This window comes from Pseudophryne corroboree, chromosome 1 (genome assembly GCF_028390025.1).
Source record: "Pseudophryne corroboree isolate aPseCor3 chromosome 1, aPseCor3.hap2, whole genome shotgun sequence".
NCBI classification, from domain to species: domain Eukaryota; kingdom Metazoa; phylum Chordata; class Amphibia; order Anura; family Myobatrachidae; genus Pseudophryne; species Pseudophryne corroboree.
This window is the reverse complement of record NC_086444.1, coordinates 662,214,307-662,237,468: the sequence shown is the minus strand read 5'-3', so window position 1 is coordinate 662,237,468 and position 23,162 is coordinate 662,214,307. Positions and strand designations below refer to the sequence as shown.

General features: G+C 46.6%; 1 protein-coding gene across 2 annotated transcripts in view; it reads left to right on the top strand.

Annotated features, from left to right (window-relative positions):
• The window catches only part of ECPAS (Ecm29 proteasome adaptor and scaffold), a 280,472-nt gene that overhangs the window by 119,659 nt on the left and 137,651 nt on the right, over nucleotides 1-23,162 (top strand). For both annotated transcript variants that reach the window (XM_063914681.1, XM_063914682.1), the window contains exons 22-23: nucleotides 10,606-10,778; nucleotides 11,190-11,288. In XM_063914681.1, coding sequence (XP_063770751.1) covers nucleotides 10,606-10,778; nucleotides 11,190-11,288 — 272 coding nt within the window. The remainder of the gene's footprint in view (nucleotides 1-10,605; nucleotides 10,779-11,189; nucleotides 11,289-23,162) is intronic.

The following is a 23,162-nucleotide window of genomic DNA, read 5'->3' as shown; positions in this document are numbered from 1 at the left end:
CAGTAGAATCCAAGGGGTACCTGTTGAAGAATTCTACTCACCAGATCCAGTGGTCCAGGCTCCTCGGCAAATCCAGGGATAATCCACGTACTTGAATAAAACAAAAAAACGGTTGCCCGACCACGAACTGAAAGGTGACCCATGTTTGCACATGGGTCACCTTCCCACGAATGCCAGAAACCCACTTTGCCTTCTGGCTAAGTGGGTTTCTTCAGCCAATCAGGGAGTGCGACGTTGTAGCACTCTCCTGATCAGCTGTGTGCTGCTGTCCTCACTGACAGGCAGCACGCGGCAGTGTTACAATGTAGCGCCTATGCGCTACATTGTAACCAATGATGGGAACGTTCTGCTCAGCGGTGACGTCACTTTAGGTCAACCGCAGGGCAGAAAGTTCCCATCATTGGTTACAATGTAGCGCATAGGCGCTACATTGTAACACTGCCGTGTGCCGCCTGTCAGTGATGACAGGAGCACACAGCTGATCAGGAGAGTGCTACAACGTGGCACTCCCTGATTGGCTGAAGAAACCCACTTAGCCAGAAGGCAAAGTGGGTTTCTGGCATTCGTGGGAAGGTGACCCATGTGCAAACATGGGTCACCTTTCAGTTCGTGGTCGGGCAACCGTTTTTTTGTTTTATTCAAGTACGTGGATTATCCCTGGATTTGCCGAGGAGCCTGGACCCCTGGATCTCGTGAGTATAATTTATTCAACAGGTACCCCTTGGATTCTACTGGAGAAGAGGACCGACCTGCGTGGGAACATAAGGTAAGTATGTATGTATGTATGTGTGTATGTATGTAATAAAATTATACTTTCACGGTGTGTGTGTCTTGTGTTTTTTTGGGTATTTTTTTAGTGGTAGTACTACAGGTACCAGCGGGCCCGTTTTTCCGCCGCATGCTGGTACTTGTGGTTCTCCAAGTACCAGCATGCGGGGGAGGCTTGCTGGGACTTGTAGTACTGCTACTAAAAACAATATCTTTTATTTTACAACAAAGGCTATCAGCCCTCCCATCCGCAGCCCATTGGATGGGGGGGGGACAGCCTCGGGCTTCACCCCTGGCCCTTGGGTGGCTGGGGGGGGGGACCCCTTGATTGAAGGGGTTCCCACTCCCCCAGGGTACCCCGGCCAGGGGTGACTAGTTGGATTTTTGATGCCACGGCCGCAAGGCGCTGTATAAAAGTGACCCCCGGCTGTGGCATTATCTGTCCAGCTAGTGGAGCCCGGTGCTGGTTTTAAAAATACGGGGGACCCCTACTCCTTTTTGTCCCCCGTATTTTTGGGACCAGGACCAGGCGCAGAGCCCGATGCTGGTTGCTTAAATATGGGGGAACCCCTGTCATTTTTTTCCACATATTTCTGCAACCAGGATCGGCTCAAAGAGCCCGAGGCTGGTTATGCTTAGGAGGGGGGACCCCACGCATTTTTTTTTTAAAAATTACATTGTTTACTTTAAAAAAAAAAAAAAAAAAACCCAGCACGGATCACACAAATCCGGCCGAGATTGATTGTAAAAAAAAACGGCAGTGTTTTGCTAATCACTGCCGTTAAATTAGGTAAAAAAACACGAATGACATCGACATCGGAAGAAAAGAAAAACACGAATACGACAGCTTAGTAAATTAGTCGTAATCAATTCAAAAAGTTGCAGTTTTACACTGCCGATGTCATTCGTGATTGAACTTTGACCTATTTTCGGAAATTACGAATCTTAGTAAATATACCCCTATGGGGTACATTTACTAACATTCGTAATTCCCGAAAATAGGTCAAAGTTCAATCACGAATGACATCGACAGTGTAAAACTGCAACTTTTTGAATTTATTACGATGGATTTACTAAGCTGTCGTATTCGTGTTTTTCTTTTCTTCCGATGTCGATGTCATTCGTTTTTTTTTTACCTAATTTTACGGCAGTGATTAGCAAAACCCTGCCTTTTTTTTTTTTTACAATCAATCTCGGCCGGATCTGTGTGATCCGTGCTGGGGTTCTTTTTTTTTTTTTTTTTTAATTAAACAATGTAAAATCCCCAAAAAAAATGCGTGGGGTCCCCCCTCCTAAGCATAACCAGCCTCGGGCTCTTTGAGCCGATCCTGGTTGCAGAAATATGGGGAAAAAAATGACAGGGGTTCCCCCATATTTAAGCAACCAGCATCGGGCTCTGCGCCTGGTCCTGGTCCCAAAAATACGGGGGACAAAAAGAGTAGGGGTCCCCCGTATTTTTAAAACCAGCACCGGGCTCCACTAGCTGGACAGATAATGCCACAGCCGGGGGTCACTTTTATATAGTGCCCTGCGGCCGTGGCATCAAAAATCCAACTAGTCACCCCTGGCCGGGGTACCCTGGGGGAGTGGGGACCCCTTCAATCAAGGGGTCCCCCCCCCCCAGCCACCCAAGGGCCAGGGGTGAAGCCCGAGGCTGTCCCCCCCCATCCAATGGGCTGCGGATGGGAGGGCTGATAGCCTTTGTTGTAAAATAAAAGATATTGTTTTTAGTAGCAGTACTACAAGTCCCAGCAAGCCTCCCCCGCATGCTGGTACTTGGAGAACCACAAGTACCAGCATGCGGCGGAAAAACGGGCCCGCTGGTACCTGTAGTACTACCACTAAAAAAATACCCAAAAAAACACAAGACACACACACCGTGAAAGTATAATTTTATTACATACATACACACATACATACATACTTACCTTATGTTCTCACGCAGGTCGGTCCTCTTCTCCAGTAGAATCCAAGGGCTACCTGTTGAATAAATTCTACTCACCAGATCCATGGGTCCAGGCTCCTCGGCAAATCCAGGGATAATCCACGTACTTGAATAAAACAAAAAAAACGGTTGCCCGACCACGAACTGAAAGGTGACCCATGTTTGCACATGGGTCACCTTCCCACGAATGCCAGAAACCCACTTTGCCTTCTGGCTAAGTGGGTTTCTTCAGCCAATCAGGGAGTGCCACGTTGTAGCACCCTCCTGATCAGCTGTGTGCTGCTGTCCTCACTGACAGGCGGCACACGGCAGTGTTACAATGTAGCGCCTATGCGCTACATTGTAACCAATGATGGGAACTTTCTGCTCAGCGGTGACGTCACTTTAGGTCAACCGCAGGGCAGAAAGTTCCCATCATTGGTTACAATGTAGCGCATAGGCGCTACATTGTAACACTGCCGTGTGCCGCCTGTCAGTGAGGACAGGAGCACACAGCTGATCAGGAGAGTGCTACAACGTGGCACTCCCTGATTGGCTGAAGAAACCCACTTAGCCAGAAGGCAAAGTGGGTTTCTGGCATTCGTGGGAAGGTGACCCATGTGCAAACATGGGTCACCTTTCAGTTCGTGGTCGGGCAACCGTTTTTTTGTTTTATTCAAGTACGTGGATTATCCCTGGATTTGCCGAGGAGCCTGGACCCATGGATCTGGTGAGTAGAATTTATTCAACAGGTAGCCCTTGGATTCTACTGGAGAAGAGGACCGACCTGCGTGGGAACATAAGGTAAGTATGTATGTATGTATGTGTGTATGTATGTAATAAAATTATACTTTCACGGTGTGTGTGTCTTGTGTTTTTTTGGGTATTTTTTTAGTGGTAGTACTACAGGTACCAGCGGGCCCGTTTTTCCGCCGCATGCTGGTACTTGTGGTTCTCCAAGTACCAGCATGCGGGGGAGGCTTGCTGGGACTTGTAGTACTGCTACTAAAAACAATATCTTTTATTTTACAACAAAGGCTATCAGCCCTCCCATCCGCAGCCCATTGGATGGGGGGGGACAGCCTCGGGCTTCACCCCTGGCCCTTGGGTGGCTGGGGGGGGGGGACCCCTTGATTGAAGGGGTTCCCACTCCCCCAGGGTACCCCGGCCAGGGGTGACTAGTTGGATTTTTGATGCCACGGCCGCAGGGCACTATATAAAAGTGACCCCCGGCTGTGGCATTATCTGTCCAGCTAGTGGAGCCCGGTGCTGGTTTTAAAAATACGGGGGACCCCTACTCTTTTTGTCCCCCGTATTTTTGGGACCAGGCGCAGAGCCCGATGCTGGTTGCTTAAATATGGGGGAACCCCTGTCATTTTTTTCCCCATATTTCTGCAACCAGGATCGGCTCAAAGAGCCCGAGGCTGGTTATGCTTAGGAGGGGGGACCCCACGCATTTTTTTTGGGGATTTTACATTGTTTAATTAAAAAAAAAAAAAAAAAAAGAACCCCAGCACGGATCACACAGATCCGGCCGAGATTGATTGTAAAAAAAAAAAGGCAGTGTTTTGCTAATCACTGCCGTAAAATTAGGTAAAAAAAAAACGAATGACATCGACATCGGAAGAAAAGAAAAACACGAATACGACAGCTTAGTAAATCCATCGTAATAAATTCAAAAAGTTGCAGTTTTACACTGTCGATGTCATTCGTGATTGAACTTTGACCTATTTTCGGGAATTACGAATGTTAGTAAATGTACCCCCCTGTTTGCCGGAAAACATTTTCACTCAAGACAGAATAGTTTTGTTTTGTTTTGTTGTGCAGGTCTCTGGAAATTATCCTGGAACCCAGTTGTTATGAATACATAAGAACTTAGGCCTGCCACTCCGTCCTGTCCCGTAACTTGGGAAATAATGTTCCACACACCATGCTGTCACTCAACATCTGCTGTAAAAAATAAGATACATGAGATACACATACAAGTTTCAGTTACCTCCCCCCCCTCCCCCCCCCTAATCACCCTGTACTTGTAAACATTGTTAAGGACTTTATGTATATATAGGTCATATTTCAAAAGCTCACCTTCTTGCATCTACTTTCCTTATATCATTATTCTGTATTACTTCCAACATGGAGGTATAGTCCAAATAATCTACAGTACTTTGCATAAATTTTCCATTTCTCTAGCATCCATAAGGGATACTGGGGTCACTTAGTATGATGGGGTATAGATGGGGTCCTAAGGAGCCGGTGCACTTAAAATTTCTTCAACTGGGTGTGCTGGCTCCTCCCCTCTGTCCCCTCCTACAGCCAGTTTAGAAAATTGTGCCCTCAGGAGAGGATGCACACTCAGGAGCTCCAGAGAGTTTTCTTCAGTTTATTTTAAAACTTTGTTATTTTCGTATGCTCTTTGGGCAACAGCATACCTGCACCGTGGGAGCTAGGAAGGGGCGGTCACCGGCCTCTGTAAGGCGTCAGAGCCGCTTCCCTGCTGCAGGACCACTGTCCTGAGAGGTTGTGTTACTGCGGACATGGCGCTTTAGCGAGCACAATCGCAGCACACAGCACACCCCTAACATATGCCTGAAGTTGAGAAGTGGTGGGTACACCCCGGGGGCCCCACTAGGGAGGATCCCCCGGTTCTTGGTGCGGCGCAATCGCAAGGGCGGCTTCCAGACCCCCCTGGGGTGATCCCATAGCTTCCCTGCGTGAACTGGCCAGTGGTTTGGTGGAAACAAGTATTTATACTCTGTTTGGCACCATATAGGAGACATTACCAGTATAAATAAGTACATAGCTCCTGGTCCATTACAGGGGGCGGAACTAACTCAGCGGGACCAGCAGTTTTCTGGCGCCATTTCACTGCACACTGATTACACAGATGCTGCAGGGCACAAATCAACTCCTCCAGGGACACTCCAACGCCACAAATGGCAATTGGGTTTATTGTAGGGTGGAGTGATACTATGTGTGTGTGTGTGTGTGTAGCCCAGCACTTAGCTTGAGGCTGGTATGCTGGTTCTTTCTCTCTGTATAAACTGTGAAAAGCATGCTTGCTTCCCATGTATGTCCCCCTACATTTACTGGTCTGACTAAAAACTAGATCAGACTGGTTTTCCTCTATGTGTGGTGTGGTTCTCAGCAGCCATCATCAACACCCTAATGTGGACACAACGTTGCCTACAGGCAGAGGAGGAGAATGATTACATAGACCATAGTGTGCCGGTGTCTTTGTACTATGGGCCTAATTCAGACCTGATCGCTAGGCTGCGCTTTCATACAGCCTGCAAGCAAGTCAGAACTGCGCAGGCGCGTCGTGCCGCAGCGACTGGGATCGGCGGGCAGCGACTGGATGTGCGAGAAAAGCGTTTGCATGGGCGATCGCAAGGTGACTGACAGGAAATGGCCATTGTGAGTGGCAACTGACCGTTTTCAGGGAGTGGCCGGAAAAACGCAGGAGGGACCAGGCGTTTGAAGGGAGTGTTTCCGATGTCAGCACCGGCCCTGATCATCGCACTGGAAGAGTAAGTCCTGGGCTGTGCAAAGACTGTACAAACTTCTATTTGTGCAGCACCCCTGCACAGCAATTCCCCCCTCCCCCTGTAGGCGGCTACTACCTGATCGCAGGGATGCAAAAAACGCACCCTAGCGATCACGTCTGAATTACCCTCAATGTCTGAAGGGTAAACTTGCTAGCTGCTGCCAAAACTTAAGATAGTACTTCTTAAGAGGTTATAGAAATTGTCTACCTTAGCAGTAGAGCAATTATTATGCTATAAGATCTGTGTAAATATACCAGATATTTATGTACACAGAAAAGTCTCCATTAAGGAGTTAACTGGTAACTCATTCTGTGGACCATGGAGTCTGCCTAATATTATAATTCATGTGACTAAGAAATTCATATACAGCCTTCTCTTCCCTCCAGAGGATAGAAAGGTCTGGAAAACTCAATATCAAAAAAGGAATACCGGTTCAAAGGGGGCTCTCTCTCAGAGATTGGCATTGCTGCCTCACATCACTGGGGTCGGGGGGTTCTGTGCCCATCACGACCCTGGCGGTGTGGAGTTTGTATGTTCTCCTTGTGCCATACCTCCCAACTTCTGTCTCTAGCAAGGAGGGACACCTGCGTGCCCCTGCCCAAAAAAGGGGCATGGTCTATGGAAAATGTGGCGTGGCTTCGCAGATGGCCCGCTATCGTGAGCCATGCCCTGTTTTCGTCACTGAGGGGGCATGCCCTGCGCTCTGTGAGCTGCTGGCATGCCCCCTCTCCTTCTGTCTCTGTCCCCCCCCCGCGCTCAACTTCGCTACCGGTGGGTCCATGTACCTACCGTCGCAGCTGCACCCCCCAGATGTGTTTACCCGAGACCATCATCTTAGGGTTGCAAGTATTGGGGGCAGTGCCAGTGGTGCCTCAATGCAACAGAGGCACCAGGGGAGAAACAGACCTGTTTTTACAGGATCACAAAAACAGAGCACCAAGTCTATTCCATAAACACTTTGGAATGAATGTGGCCCTCCACTCCTAAGGGATTCCAGGGTAGAGGCTCATCTTAATTATTTCAGCATATTTAGAAAAAGCTCCTGCCAGGTTACCTGGGTAAAAGATCTGTTTAGCCCGGCATACAGAGTGTGTTTAAATTCACTCTACTTCACATTCCAAAGAATCGCGGGAGATATTACTAGAGGCTGTACTAAGACTGGGTCAGACACAAGCTATAGTTCCAGTTCTGCATCATATAGAGAACAGGGGATACTAATCCAACCTGTTGTGGTACCGACTTCGGATGGTTCGGTAAGGCCCATTTTGAATCTCTAAAATCCTTGAACCCTTACCTGAAGGTCTTCAAGTTCAAGATGAAATCAGTGATTGCGAGTGATAGCAGTGATTGTGCTGGAAGAACAGGAGTTCATGATTTCACTAGATATAAAGGATGCTTATCTCCATATCCCGATCTGGCCGCTCCCAGGCTTACCTGTGGTTTGCCCTGTTGAATGACCACTACCAGTTCCAGGCTCTGCCCTTCGGCCTGTACACTGCTCCGAGGGTCTTCACGAAGGTGATGGTGGAAATGCTGTTCCAGCTCCGAGTCCAGGGGGTCAACATCGTCCCTTTCCTGGACGATCTCTTGATAAAGGCGAGATCCAGGGAGCTTCTATTGCTCAATATCAACCGCACTATTCAGATTCTGTCACTTCATGGGTGGATTCTAAATTTACGGAAGTCTCACCTGGAGCCAACTCAACGGCTCCTGTTCCTGGGAATGTTTCTGGATACAGTGGCTCAGAAGGTATTACTCTCGAAAGGACAAGGCAAGGACGCTCCAGGAGATGGTCTGAGCGGTTCTAAGGCCGAATCGGATATCCATCCATCTTTGCATACAGTTGTTGGGAAAGATGGTAGCCTCTTATGAGGCAATCCAGTATGGAAGGTTCCATGTCAGAACATTTCAATTGGATCTCCTGAGCAAGTGGTCCGGATCACATCTTCAGATGCATCGGATCATACGCCTCTCACCTCAAGCAAGGATTTCCTTCCTGTGGTGGCTACAGTCCTCTAACCTGCTGGAAGGTCAAAGTTTTGGGATTCAGGATTGGATCTTCCTCACAACGGACGCGAGTCTGCAGGGATGGGGAGCTGTCACCCAAGGGGCTCCGTTCCAGGCCAGGTGGTCCTCCCACGAAGCCCTACATCTGATCAACATTCTGGAACTTCTGACGATCTACAATGCGCTGCTTCAGGCCTCTTCTCTGCTTCGGGATTGAGCCATTCAAGTTCAGTCGGATAACGCCACGGCAGTGGCATACATCAATCGACAGGGAGGAACAAAGAGCATTGCCTGCATGCGAGAAGTGTCAAGGATACTCCTCTGGGCTGAAAGAAATGCAAGAGCAATGTCACCCATCTTTATTCCGGGGGTGGACAACTGGGAAGCGGACTTCATGAGTCTTCACGACCTCCACAAGGGAGCGTAGGGCCTCCTCCCACAGGTGTTTCAGCAGATCACCGACCTGTGGGGCTGCCCGCAGATTGACCTGATGGCTTCTCGGCTTAACAAGAAGCTTTGCCGGTATTGTTCAAGAACCAGGGACCCTCAGGCGATAGCAGTGGAAGCACTGATGACGCCGTGGCCTTACCGGTTGGTCTACCTGTTTCCACCAATTCCTTTGCTCCCAAGGGTGCTAAAGAGAATCAGGCATCAAAGAGTCCAGGTAATTCTATTTGCCCCAGACTGGCCTTGGAGGGTGTGGTACGCAGATCTTCTGGACATGTCCGTCGAAGACCCTTGGCCTCTGCCAATGAGAAAAGATCTTCTTCAACAAGGACCGCTTGTCTGCCCGGACGTATGGCGGCTTCGTTTGGCGGTTGAGTGGAACATCCTAGTTTGAAAAAGGCCTTTCCAAAGAGGTTATTTCTTCTTGCGTTTCCTACAGGCTGGAGTGGATATGGGCCTACGTCTGGGCCCCCTCAAGTTCCAGATTTCGTCCCTCTCTATTTTGTTCCAGAAGAAGTTAGCAATGTTGCCAGAAGTTCAGACTTTCTTGCAAGGGGTACTTCACATACAACCTTCCTTTTGTGCTGCCAGCGGCACCCGGGGATTTGAATGTGGTCTTGGAGTTTCTATAGTCCTCATGGTTTGCAGAAAAGTACCTTACGTGGAAGACTGTAATGTTGCTGGCCCTGGCTTCTGCTAGGCATGTCTCAGAATTGGGGGCCTTATCGTGTAAAAGTCCATACTTGGTCTTTTACGAAGACAGAGCAGAGCTCAGTACTAGGCAGCAGTTCCTCCGAAAGTTGTCTCTGCATTCCACTTGAACCGACCTATTGTGGTCCCGTCTAGTTCTGGCTCTTCTGTTCCTCCGGAGGCATTGGATGCTGTGCGAGCCTTGAAGATCTATGTCAAGAGGACTTCTCGGATCAGAAAGACTGATTCCCTGTTTGTGCTCTATGATGCGCAGAAAAGGGTTGCTCTGCTTCTAAGCAGTCCATTGCTCGTTGGCTTAAGCCTATGTGTCTGCAGCCTTACCTGTTCCTCAGTCTCTGAAGGCCCACTGTACAAGATCTGGGCGGCTTTCCGTGGAGTCTCGGCCTTGCAACTATGCCGAGCTGCTACCTGGTCGGGAAAGAACACCTTTGTGAAGTTCTACAGGTTTGATACCCTGGCCACTCATTCCCGCCCGTTCTGGAAGCTTTGGGACGTCCCCATCGTACGAAGTGACCCCAGTATCTGTTATGGATGCTAGAGAAAATAGGATCTTGGTTACCTACCGGGTAAATCATTTTCTCGTAGTCCATAAGGGATACTGGGCGCCCACCTCAGTGAGTTGGCTTTTCTGCAGGTTTTGCTGTTTTGTTACCAGCCGTTGCTGGTCGGTTTATGTTGTGGTGTGTGAATCACTTGTTTTGTTATTCTGTTCCTTCTCTCAAGTATGTCCATTCTTCTTCGGGTACAGTTTCACCTAGATTGGCTGTAGGAGGGGGCATAGAGGGGAGGAGCCAGCACACCCAGTTGAAGAAATGTAAAGTGCATCGGCTCCTTTGGACCCCATCGTACTAAGTGACCCCAGTATCCCTTATGTACTATGAGAAAAGGATTTACCGTAGGTAATAAAAATCCTATTTTTGTTAACAAAGCAGATTTCACTTTTAATCCATGGCATCTAACAGAAAAATGATATACATCGAATCCTTCTCATTTCCAAACTTAAGTCTTTATTCTAAATACAGTATACTATTCAAAACATAATGGGTTTTTTGTTTATCTGTATATTGTTTTTATCTCTGTATGCATTCTAGCTTGTTTATTATATTTGTCTTTACTGTATGACATGCAGTGCTTTAATAAACTTTTTTGGAAAAGAAAAAAAAAAATATTAAGTTTACAAACACCACCTTTCTTCTTGTTTAGGAACATTTTTGAATAACACCTCTCCAATGCTGTCAATTGCTGCGATTACGGCCTTGGGAGAAATAGGACGGAATGGGTCTCTGCCAATACCTGATGAAGGAACTGGATTTACCAAGAGGCAGCTTATAGACATTTTATTGGCTAGAATACCCTCTGGCAAAGAGACAAATAAGGTAAACGATATGGATTTATTCCTTTTCTGTTATTTCATACTAATTTTATTTTTGTTTGTTTATATTTTTGCTATGGGTAAACGTGTTCATATTTATGTGGTTCAGGATCTGCTTGTAATGGACTTTAATTACAGCAACTGCTAAAATGACTTTGCATGGAAACTATTTGTTAGAACGTTTGTTTTTATTGCTACCGTATGTTTTTTTTTTAAAATAGATGATTTCTGTATTGTGGTACATAAATAATAGCTATACACAACATATGTTACAGTAAATAGCTATTTTTTGTTGTGCTCTTTAAACTGCAACTCCATACTTAATTGATTTTATTGAAGAACCTAGTTCTCTATTTGTTTATTTCATGTATTGAAAAGTAGAAAAATTGACTTATTCACCATTTTTATTTTTCAGGCCAAAGAACGAGCTATAAGGACGCTGGGCTACTTTCCTGTTGGGGATTGTAGTTTCCATCAGAAGTTTCTGCTGCAGGGACTCATGGAATCAGTAGAAGTAATACTACTTTTTTTACATGTCTATTTTTGCTAATCCTAAACAAAGGATTTGTGTAACATTCATACATCTATATGTAAATGTTCCCAAGCAGGGGCAAAGAGCATCATCATACAGTGTGGCAAGCTGTTATCCCAGACATTTGTAGTCTCGGACTTTGTGCCTATTCATAGCCAAGTGGGGGTTTGGGGCCACAGGGATGCTCGTATTGTACAGTATAATCTGCTTTCAATTAAATAGTGGACTTTAGAGCTGCATTGTCTTTAATTGATTGTAGCTATATGAAATAGGGTCTATTCTATTAAGCCTCATGCTCCGATCATATCCACTTTCTAGTCTGCCCGTGTATATGCACGCACTTACACACTAGAGCTCATTTTTGTTGGGAGCCAAGTAACCTATCAGTATATTTTTGGATTGTGGGAGGAAACCCACGCAAGTACAGGGAGAATATACAAACTCCACATAGTTAAGGCCATGGTGGCAATCAAACCCATGACCTCAGTGTTGGGAGGCAGTAATGCTAACCATTACACCATCCGTACTGCCTCTGGTTTTCATTGTCCCTTGTTGGATTTATTGTGTTGTCTTGTAATTTAAGAGATTTTAGGCATTCGATATTAAGCTTCATTACAGTGCCTTTTAAATAGGAAGTCTGGATGATGAAAGTAAGTGAGGGAAGTACTGGTGTAATGATGTTACAGCAAGTTTGATAGTAGGTTTTCACAGTCCCCAATCATTGTATATATTGGAAATATCTGTGGCATATTCCAAAGTAATACAGAGTTGTAAAAAAAAAAGTGAAATGTATTGATAAGTAACTGCTGTCTCCAAACTCATTTCAAATCCTAATTACTTATGTAACAGATACATGTTCTTCACAGAAATGCAGCTTCTCTGCACAAATCTTCTGGAGGCTCCAACAGTAGTTTGATAATGCCTATGATGGAATTATAAGCCTAAATAAAAAAGCAGTAAATTCAAATATTGTAGGCTGTATGAGGGTGATTTAATTAGCAGCTCGGCTGGCATGTTCCATTCCAAAATGGCACATTGCAACCAGCACGAATGCTATTTTTCATGGCATCCTATAGCAGAGGCGTCACCATGGGGATGTGGACTGCACCCAGATATGCCGTCTCCTCCACAGTGACGGGAAGCCAGGTGCTGCACTGTGATGGTGTCTGCAGTGCCTGGCTCCTGTCACTGAGGCGGAGCCAGCAGTGAAGTCTAAGTCCCTCAGGGCAGCCCAGCATCTCCGGGAATGCTTGGCACCCCCCCGGGGTGATGAAAATGTACTGCAAGGCCACACCCCCTTGCTATGAGTCAGTGTCACTATTTGGGTGCATGCGCAAGGGGCTCCATTGTGTTCACCAGGTGTCATTAGACCAAGTGACTCCTCTGTCCTATAGAGGTACTCAGTAAAAAGAGGATTTTGGTACTTACCGATAAATCCATTTCTCTGAATCCTCTAGGGGACACTGGAACAGTCTTATACAGTAGGGGTGTGAAGCTTGCAACCGGAGGTGTGGCACAATCTAAAATTAGCATTGTCTGCACAGCCGGCTCCTCCCCCTTCACATCCCTCCTCCCTCAGTTTGAAAAATTTGAATGAGAGAATAGGACATGATACTATAGCACCTGGCGAGGAACCGAACCGTACAACATATCGAACAGCGTCCAAGAACTCTTAACCGAAAACTAATGCTGTTTGCACGAACTGTCTTAACAAGAACTTTGAACACAGCAGGTTGACAGCACCGAGGCGGGCGTCCAGTATCCCCTAGAGGATTCCGAGAAATGGATTTATCGGTAAGTACCAAAATCCTCTTTTCTCTTTCATCCACTAGGGGACACTGGAACAGTCTTATACAGTAGGGGACGTCCCAAAGTTATCCCCCAGGGAGGGAGTGCTGTCGGTGGCCTGCAAAACTAAACGTCCGAACTTAGTCTCCGGACGCAAAAGGTATCAAACTTGTAAAATTACGCGAACGTGTGGGCTGAGGACCACGTTGCCGCTCTGCAAAGTTGAGTAGTGGAAGCACCTCTGGCAGCCGCCCATGAGGCACCCACTGATCGGGTGGTATGAGCACCCGTCTGAACCAGAACCTGTTTGCCACAGGAAAGATAAGCTTGCCGAATGGCTAATCCATCTAGACAAAGACTGCTTATATGTTGGCCAACCCTTCTTTGGCTCATCAGATAGAACAAACAAATGGTCCGACTTTCTGAAGGACGACGTAACTTGTACGCATACTCATAAAGCTCGGACAACATCCAAGGACACGTCCCCATCTGCGAAACCCTGGAAAGATGGGACCACAACTGGCTGGTTAACGTGAAACCCAAAAACCACCATAGGAAGGAAATCTGCTTTTGTACGGAGTTCTGCCCTATCCTCATGAAAAATTAAAAAGGAACTTTTAAACGATAAGGCTCCCAAAACAGAAACCCGCCTGTTCGAAGTCAAGGCAAGCAAAAATGTGACCTTCCAAGAGAGATATTTCAGGTCTGGTCTTGCTAATGGCTCAAAAGTTGGTGATCTCAAAAATTTCAACATCAAATGTAAGCCCCATGGCGCAGTGGGAGGATGAAAAGGGGGTTAGTATCCTCAGAAACCCCTTGTAAAAAGGTTTGTACCTCTCGCAAGGATGCTAACCGCTGTGAAATAGGATGGAGAGAGCCGAAAGTTGAGCCGTCAGAAAGCCCAGCCTCAGTCCTACATCTAGACCGGCCTGAAGGAAAAGGTGAAGTCTGGATAAGTGGAAGTTCATTGAATTCCACCCACGTTCTTAACACCAGTCCATGTAACTCTTCCAAATCCTGTAGTAGTGCATGGCAGTGACCGGCTTCCTAACGGTAATCATCGTAGGAATCGTCGTTCTTGGTATCCCTCTGCTTTTTAAGATCTGGGTTTCAATAACCACGCCGTTAAACGCAGCCTGTTCAGGTCTGGGTGTAGGAACAGTCCAGAGATAGCAGGTCCTCTCTCTGAGGTGACCACCAAGGATCTTCCGCTAGTAACCCTAGTACCAACTCCTGCGGGGCCAATCTGGTGCGATTAGAATCGCCCACACTCATTCTCGTTTCAACCTTTTCAGAACCCTGGGTATGAGTGGGAAAGGTGGAAAAATGTAAACCCTCCTATAACACCAAGGAAGTGTTAATGGGTCCATCTCTTCTGCTGCTAGATCTCTTGTCCTGGACACCTATATGGGCAGCTGATGGTTTTGCCGAGACGCCATTAGGTCGACTTGAGGTAGACCACCATCTCCTCACCACCACCATGTCGCAAATCCGTGGATGTAGGCAGCACGCTCCCAGATGCATGTCCTGGCGACTGAGAGAACCTGCTTTACAGTTTCCCACTCCTGGAATGAACACCACCAAGACGATGATGTTGCGCCTTTCTGACCACAACAGGATCCTTGCGGCTTCCTTCCATGTTATCACGCATTATTATTTCTTTTTTATCTATTTATTATTATTTTTTTTTTGTTTCTCCCTGACTGCTTATGGTGCCGCCGTTGTGACATTGTCATCAAATGTTACTCCTTCACCAGGTCCTCGGCAAAGAGAAGATCATTGTAAACTGCTCTTAGTTCTAGAATGCTTACGGGTAGACTGCCGTCCTGTGATGTGCAACTGGCCTGAGAACGATACCTTCCAGGATGGCACCCCAAAACTCAAAGACTGGCCTCCGTTGTGAGGATCCTCGAATACCAAATCTCGAATCTCTTGCCTGCAGCGAGATACTTGTGTAACAACCACCAAAGTAACGAGGTCCTGACCTGTGTCAACAAACGAATCCTACGTGAAGCTAACGTGGAAGGAAACTTTTTTTTTTAATTGCCTGATCCCTTTTTATCTTGGATCACGTTCTCTGGGATAAGACCCCCTCAAGAGCCTAGTGTCTAGTCTTAGACCTAGGAATTGAAACCTCTGCACTGGTATCAGGTTGGCTTTCATTTAGTTCACAATCCAGCTGTGTTGAATGAAAAATTGATGTGTTGTCTGAGTATCCCTGATCAGGTGTTCCTGAAAATGGGACTGGATTAGCCGATCGGCCAAGGAAGGTATGATCGTAATTCTTCATGCTTTATCTTGTGACTACTATTTTATATATATATATATATATATATATCTATATATCTCTCTCTATCCGGTCCGTAGTTGGACTCGAACCTAGGACTTATGCCAAGTACACCCTAGCATTGGTCCACGGAGCGATGGCTCGTAATAATCCCTGTGCCAATTCTCGGGCTGATGATAGGCCAAAAGGCGAAGCTCTGAACTGGAAATTACTCTTTTCCAACGCGAATCATAAATACTCTTGGTGAGAAGTCCAACTTTGTACATGAAGGTAAGCAGCCTCCATGTCCGCGGACACCACTTCCTAAATCTGTAAACCGTTAGAAATTGGTTTACAAGTTTTATGAGTATTGGCCTGACTGATTTGTGGCACCTCAAGAAGATATGAATAAAATCCTGTCTCTTATTGAGAATCCGGAATTGGAAAAATTAAATGTGTGTGCCGTAGCTTTTGAATAGCAGTTTGTAGTGTTCCTGCTTCAGCGGATACTGAGGTAATTCAGTTGTAAAGAAACGACTGAGGGCATTGATGAAAGTCTATCTTGTAGCCCAGGGAAATAATCTAGTTGACTCAGACTACTGCCCATTGGAATATCTCCATGATACCCGGTAGGCAGAATGATTGATTCTTCCGCTGTGAAATCCACTTGTTTGATTCGTGGACCAAGGAAAACGTAGCCTCACAGGGAAATCGCTGTAACTATAACCGTCTTACCGAAGCACGAACCGTCTTCTGTGATAAGTACTTCTCTGTTGTGGTGGTTTTACACTCATAAAGATGGATTTCAATGTTAAAGCAACATACCTACGACACCTTGCCTGTTGCCAGACTAAGCAGGGTTGAGTTCCCAACGGTGTGAGATCTTTTCCCCTTCTGTTAGCCACAGAAAACCATTTGAGTGATATGGCTGAGGTCGGGATGCTCTTCTCGGTATATGCACAGCTAGGCACACTGTACTTGGGAATTTGGAAGACTTTACTGTTTCAATTAATGCTTCCAACGGGTCACTTTCTTTCTATAAGAGCCACCTCCACGTCCCACTTCTACTGTAGGCTAGGGAGGGGTCTCCGTACCGATTTCGCACATTTTGTTATACCTGTGCGGTTGGAGTAATCCTAACTACAAATTCCCTCCCGGTTGTGGATGGGCCCGCAGCCCATACACCAATGCAGACTAGATGTCGGAGTATGTTTTCCTGACCGACGGACCATTGCCCCCTAGATGTGTGCCCATTCTCAACTGCCGCACACACCCGGGCTGGTAACTGTAGTGCTCTGGTTTTATTTGAGACACTAAAATAAATTCTTGTGGTCGTGTTTACTTTAGATAAACATAAATATACCACTCAGCCGAAATTCCACCTTATTAGAATAGGAGTAGAAAGGACGTTGAAATGTTGGGAGCTTTGAAGAGTATTTTCAATCAGCTGCAAATATTCCGTCTCCTACTAAAAAATAACTAAATAATTACTTACTTAATTAAATAAATAGTAATTTATCTATCACACACAAACCACCAACTGTTGTCCAGTTAAAGTTGAGTGGGTTGATATCTTCTGATGCTCCCTCCTCCGCCGGACCTGTCAGCAGCGTCCGTTGGGGGTATTATGTATAAATAAATATAGAATTTTATGTAAGTCCAAGGTATACTGGAGTTACCTTACAGGAAATACGTTTGAGTGTTCTTGGTTGGTGCTTTTGTTGAAAACGCACCCCCACAGGACACTCTGCAGTGCTTTCTCCTTTTATAATAGGAATAAAAAGACCATAACGTATGATGGGAACAAGGTACACTGGATTCATCCGGCTGTATTATTCTCGTTGCAACCCTCGCATAAGGTCGGGGTTGATATCCAGTCTGTCCCTTTATTTTCACAGGATCTTTGAATTAGAAGTCCTTTGAAAATATAACACATAACATGCCTTTTAAAAACATATGGAAAATCCTTTGCATCAGAGACCTAACCTACAAGTGTCCAGCAGAGGGAGTATACTCCTTGTTTGTTAAAAAAAGGAACCCTCCCCGTTATGACTGTCCACTAATGGGGACGTTACATTATTGGCGCCTTTTAAATGCTTAAAAATGGCCACCGGTGAAATTTTATTATATTAATAAAGCAGTGACCTTTCATTATATTAATAAGCAGTGACATTTTATTATATTAATAAAGCAGTGACATTTTATTATCTTAATAAAGATCCCCCAGCGCCGTGTCCGTAAGCGCAATGTTTCTAAATGGACGCTGACAGACCAGCGTGTCCTGCCGCATCTTTCACTCATCTCTTCCCCCGTGCCGCGCTTTCCTGCGCCGGCGGAGTACGGGACATACACTTTTCCTCCCTGCCCTGTGAAGGAACAGACCGCCGGACCTGCGGAGGGGGCCGAGATTGTCTGCTCCGGCGGAGGGAGGTGGACACACACTCTCCCTCCCCCCGTTCAGCAAAGGTCGCAGGAGGGCCGGGCGCTTGCCGCGGCCGTATAGAGCACTGGAGTGCGGAGGAGGGTGGTCCGGGAGACAGTCTGCCTCCGTCTTTCCCTCCCACCCCGTGATCAGTGAAGGGCGCAGGGAGAGCCGAGGCGCTGCGGCTGAGAGCCGCGATGTATCTGAGAGGAGGAGAGGGGGGATGGCGGGGGATGCTGCACTGCTATCTGCTCAGCTACTCTCCCCTCTGAGGTTCCCATTACCTCAGCAGAAGGCAGCAGCGTGAAGCAGGTCTCTGGAGCTGGCCTCTGTTTAACTAGTCAGACCCGGTTTAAATATGGGTCTCCTTTTAACATCTAAGCCTGGCCAGCATTTTAATAAAGTTTCAGGTGGGATTAAAAACCCCAGTAAACTCATTTTAACCCTATATCTTCTATTAACTAGGGCCCTGATTACCACCAGTACTCACAGTTATGGGAGTCATATGGCAATGCAAAAAAAAAAAAAAAAATCTGATGCTTAGGATTTTCTGAAGGAGAGATGCAGATCCCCTTTAGTAGGGATCATTGTCTCTCTCTTTTCAAGACTTTTGTCCCCCTTTTCATTAGGTTGACGTAGCCTTAGTAATTTTCTTTTGTAATGGAGCAGGAGCTCCCTTCTGTGCCTTGTACCTCCTAGGCACAATTTTTCAAACTGAGGGAGGAGGGATGTGAAGGGGGAGGAGCCGGCTGTCCAGACAATGCTAATTTTAGATTGTGCCACACCTCCGGTTGCAAGCTTCACACCCCTACTGTATAAGACTGTTCCAGTGTCCCCTAGTGGATGAAAGAGAAATTAGAGATGTTGGTCCTTCAGTAATTAGTGAATATGTGTGCAGCCAAATATTGCGGGATGTTTACGGCCAGCCACTTATTGAATCGACCTCTGTATCTCATTGATGCACTCTGTTAGATTCTTTTGATAGTTGGGGAATCTGATTTCTGTGTTGATCTAGCGGCATCAAAGCTTCTCTCTATTTGAAAGGTCTGGATAAAAACATAATTTTTTTTAGATTTTTTTTAGTGCTCTTCAGATACGAAGTTCAGTAAATGAATTTTGTAAAAAGGAATAATTGTAATTGAGAACATTTTGGCTCTGGCAAGGTCAACATAAAAAGTATGTACTTAATAGGTTTCCTTTGGAATGTTATTCTCCTATCTGTTCTCAAGTGTTAAGATATGAACACACTATGAGATTTTGCCCAACATTCAGACCGGCCAAAACTATCTTTTTTTTTTTTTTTTTTTAATAAAGTAATTTTTATTCAGCAGTCTGGAGAATAAGGTACAGACATTGCAGAGCATTAGCACATCACAAAAAATAAATCAGTTAACTTGAATCAGAACCTCATTTTTGAAGTAATTTCACAACTGTGGAGTATCAGGACATGTCTATGAGGGTATAGTACAGAAAATTTCCTGTTATTCAGATCAGTTAGGTCTGCAAGATCAGTAGCCATATATATATATAAATCCTCATTTAACTTTTATATTAACGCCCTTAAACTAACCAATAGGAAACATAAAAATAAAAAACAAAAAACAGAAGCAAAGTGAGAAGGAATATCCTGACTCAGGACCACATTAATCGTGCAGTTGAATAGACGACCACGCAGGGCTCAGCCGCCAAGCGTCTCAAATACATCATGAAACAGTAAATTTTGGAAAATTAGCACTTCAGTGCCCTCTATAGTTGTGGGATCGGGTGAGAATGGGGGGAGTCAAGCCATGGAGACCAGACCCTCTCGAATTTGGCTGATGCGTTTTGTTTCATATATACATATCTTTCTTTAATTATTGTATCATTGATTAAGGTCTGAAGCGCAGAAACCAAAGGGGCTCTAGGGGCCATCCATAGCCTCGCAATGCAAACCTTAGCCAAGGCACATACACTGTGAGCATAAAGACCCATCGAAACAGACATAGAAGTAGAGCATCCCATCCCCAGAATACAGAATTGAGGGGTAAGCAGTCCGCCAGTCACTCCCGTACTCTCCAGAATTGACCTAACCCCCAACCAGAACACCCTCAACCTCGGGCAATCCCACATTAGATGCCAAAATGTTCCCACCTCCCCCTCGCACTTAGGACAAAGGCCAGATCCGCCTGTACCAAAAGTAGCCAGTCTAGCTGGAGTCATATATGTTCTGTGTAAAATGAAGAATTGAATTTGCTGATATCTGAGAGATTTGGTAACTTTGGCAGGGTATTCCAGAGCAAGGGCTCAGTCCTCCTCGGCTATTAAACCCATATCCTCCTCCCACCTTCCACGGAGACGTGTCAGAGGGTCCGCATGGAGCTTAGTAAGCAAATATCCATACGCCAGGGAGACCATCTTAGCTCGACCCAAAGTAGCCACAAAGGTCTTGATGGGAAATGGGAGGATTCGTGGGGGGACTCCGCAAACTGGGACCGGAGGGCGTGACGGAGCTGGAGATATCTGAAAAAATAGGAATTGGGTAAGTCAAACTTATCTTTCAGTTGTTGAAAGGATTTGAGTACATTATCTAGGTAGAGTTGAGAAATAGAAACCACCAATCTAGGGGCCCATACCTCCCGCCCCTCAAGCGCATGCAATTCTGGGAGCCAGTCAGAGTACCAAAGGGGGGTATCTGGGTCCATACCATCGTATCTCAAAAGGACTCTCGGGGCCCGCCATATCTTTAAGGCCTGGAAAATAATAGGGGGAAGAAACCGAGCTATGCTCCCACTCAGCAGCACTTGCATAGGAGAGAGGTGGGGGAAGTAACAGCGAATGAACTCACAATGTAAAGAGTTAACCTCAGAATCCTGTGCCCACACACTAATATGAGTCAATTGAGCAGCGTAGTAATATATCTGAAAATTAGGCAGAGCCAGGCCACCGTCAGAGCGCTGCCTGGTAAGGGTATTTAGTTGTATCCTAGGTCGCTGGTTAGCCCATATCAGAGAGGATAGAACACTATTTAATTTCCTAAAGAATGGCGGATAAATATATACCGGGGACTGGAGAATAATGTATAAAAGTTTGGGCAGTATAATCATTTTAATGAGATTAACCCTGCCAGACACCGTCAGTGGAAGCTTACACCAGGCTTTGGATTTACCCACGACCCACCGCATAACTGGGTCCAGGTTCAGAGGGACAAAATCAGAAGGGTCATTAGTTATTTGAATCCCGAGGTATTTAAATTGTATCGTCCAACATAATGGCAGGGGGATTTTGGGAATAGTAGGGGGGGGGGGGGGGGGGCGCTATGACTGGCATAATGTATGATTTAGACCAGTTAATTCTAAGACCCGAGTAATTACCAAAGCACTCAATCACACGGAGCAGAGTGGGCATTGACTTGGTGTAATCCTGTAAAAACAACATGTCGTCGGCATAAAGAGCTATTCTATCCTCACGTGAACCAATACCGATTCCCACAATATCTGGGTGCGATCTTATCACACAGGCCAGGGGCTCGATGGCCAGGGCAAACAGTGCGGGGGATAGGGGGCAGCCCTGCCTAGTACCACGGGACAGTTGAAAAGAGGGGGATACATAGCCGTTCACCAAGATCCTGGCACTCGGATGTTGATACAGTAATTTAGTCCATCTGATAAAGTTGGATCCAAAGCCCATACAAGCCATCACCTCCCATAAATAAGCCCATTCAATGCTGTCAAAGGCCTTGGCCGCGTCTAACGAGACCACAGCCGAATCAGAAGGGGAGTCATGTGGGAGTTGCAAAATGGTATATAATCTACGTAGATTAATAGATGTGGACTTCCCTGGCATGAAGCCAGTCTGGTCCGAGTGAACGAGGGAGGTGATTACTGTGTTAAGCCGTACTGCCAATATCTTTGCCAGGACCTTAGCGTCGGTGGGAATCAGGGAAATCGGCCTATAGGAGTCTGGAGACCCAGGGTCCTTACCGGGCTTTGGAATCACTATTATAATCGCCTCTGACATAGAGAGGGGAAGTTCGTTATTGGCAAATATATCTAAGTATAGGGCATGGAGTCTGGGCCCAAAAAAATCGATATGATTCTTATAGACCTCGGAGGGAATCCCGTCACACCCCGGAGCCTTGCCATTAGGGGACATACCAATGGCCGCAGTCACTTCCTCGAGCGTCAAGGGCGCCTCCAGCAGCTCACAGGTTCCAGAGGAAAGTGCGGGCAGCGCAATACCCCTCAGGTAACATGAGAGATCTAGAGTAGAGCACGTCAATTGTGAGCTATATATCTCAGAGTAATAAGATCTGAATAATTGCGCAATGTCCGGCGTGGTGTCAACAAAGGAGCCATCCCCATCAGACATCTGGGTGATCGTAGACCCAGGACGATCATAATGTATCAGACGGGCCAGGAGTCCCCCCGTCCTATCAGCCTGCATATAAATATTAGTAGCTTTAAAAAGGAGGGAACGTGAGTTTTTATCGGACATCCCATCCGCCACAACTCGGAGCCTTGAAGGAAACAGCATGGAATATGAGATGTTGAGGTCTCGCAGACGCCGTTTAATGGGCATAAATTGGGCTCGGTCCTTCTGGACGTCTGCGGCAAAATCCGGGAAGGCCGACACCTTGACTCCATTACGGACAACGGGCCCTTCGTACGACCTAGGCAGAGAACTGAGTCCCGGTCCTTATAACGCAGGAATTTGGCGATGAAGGTGCGAGGAGGGGCACCAGGAGGTAGCGGCCGAGATGGTATCCTATGTGCACGCTCCACCGTGAATTGAGCTGTAAAGGACTCTGCGCCATACATCTCCTTAAGCCAAGATTCGAGGAAGTCCTCCGGCTGCGAGCCCTCTTCTCTTTCAGGCAGGCCTACAAATCTTACATTGTTCCTGCGCAGCCGTCCCTCCATGTCTAAGAGCTTGGTCTGAAGGGAGGAAACCTGCTGGGTCACTGTGGATACGGACTGCTTCAGGGGGCCACACATATCTTCCAGGTTGGAGACCCGTGTTTCCGCCTCACCCACTCTCTCACGGATACGCTGAACATCTTGTCGGAGTAAGGAGAGGTCGCACTGCACCTTTTCCATCTTATCGGAGAGACGCTGTTCACTGCCAGCTATAGCCTCCAGCACCTGCTGAATAGACGGCGCCTCCGCCACCCCCGGGGAGCCGGACGCAGACACAGAGGGGGAATCCGAGTGGGTCGGAGAGGCTCCCTGAGAAGGAGCCGATGACACCTTGGGAATGGATTGCCTGGCATATCTTTCTAGTTTGGCCGCGGCCGCACTCTGGCCTCCCTTAACCATATTGGACAGGAGCAGTCACATCCACCCTAGGGCAGGGTTTTCTGTATAGAAGTGTAATTAGAAGGCGATAGCAGCAAGGACGTATA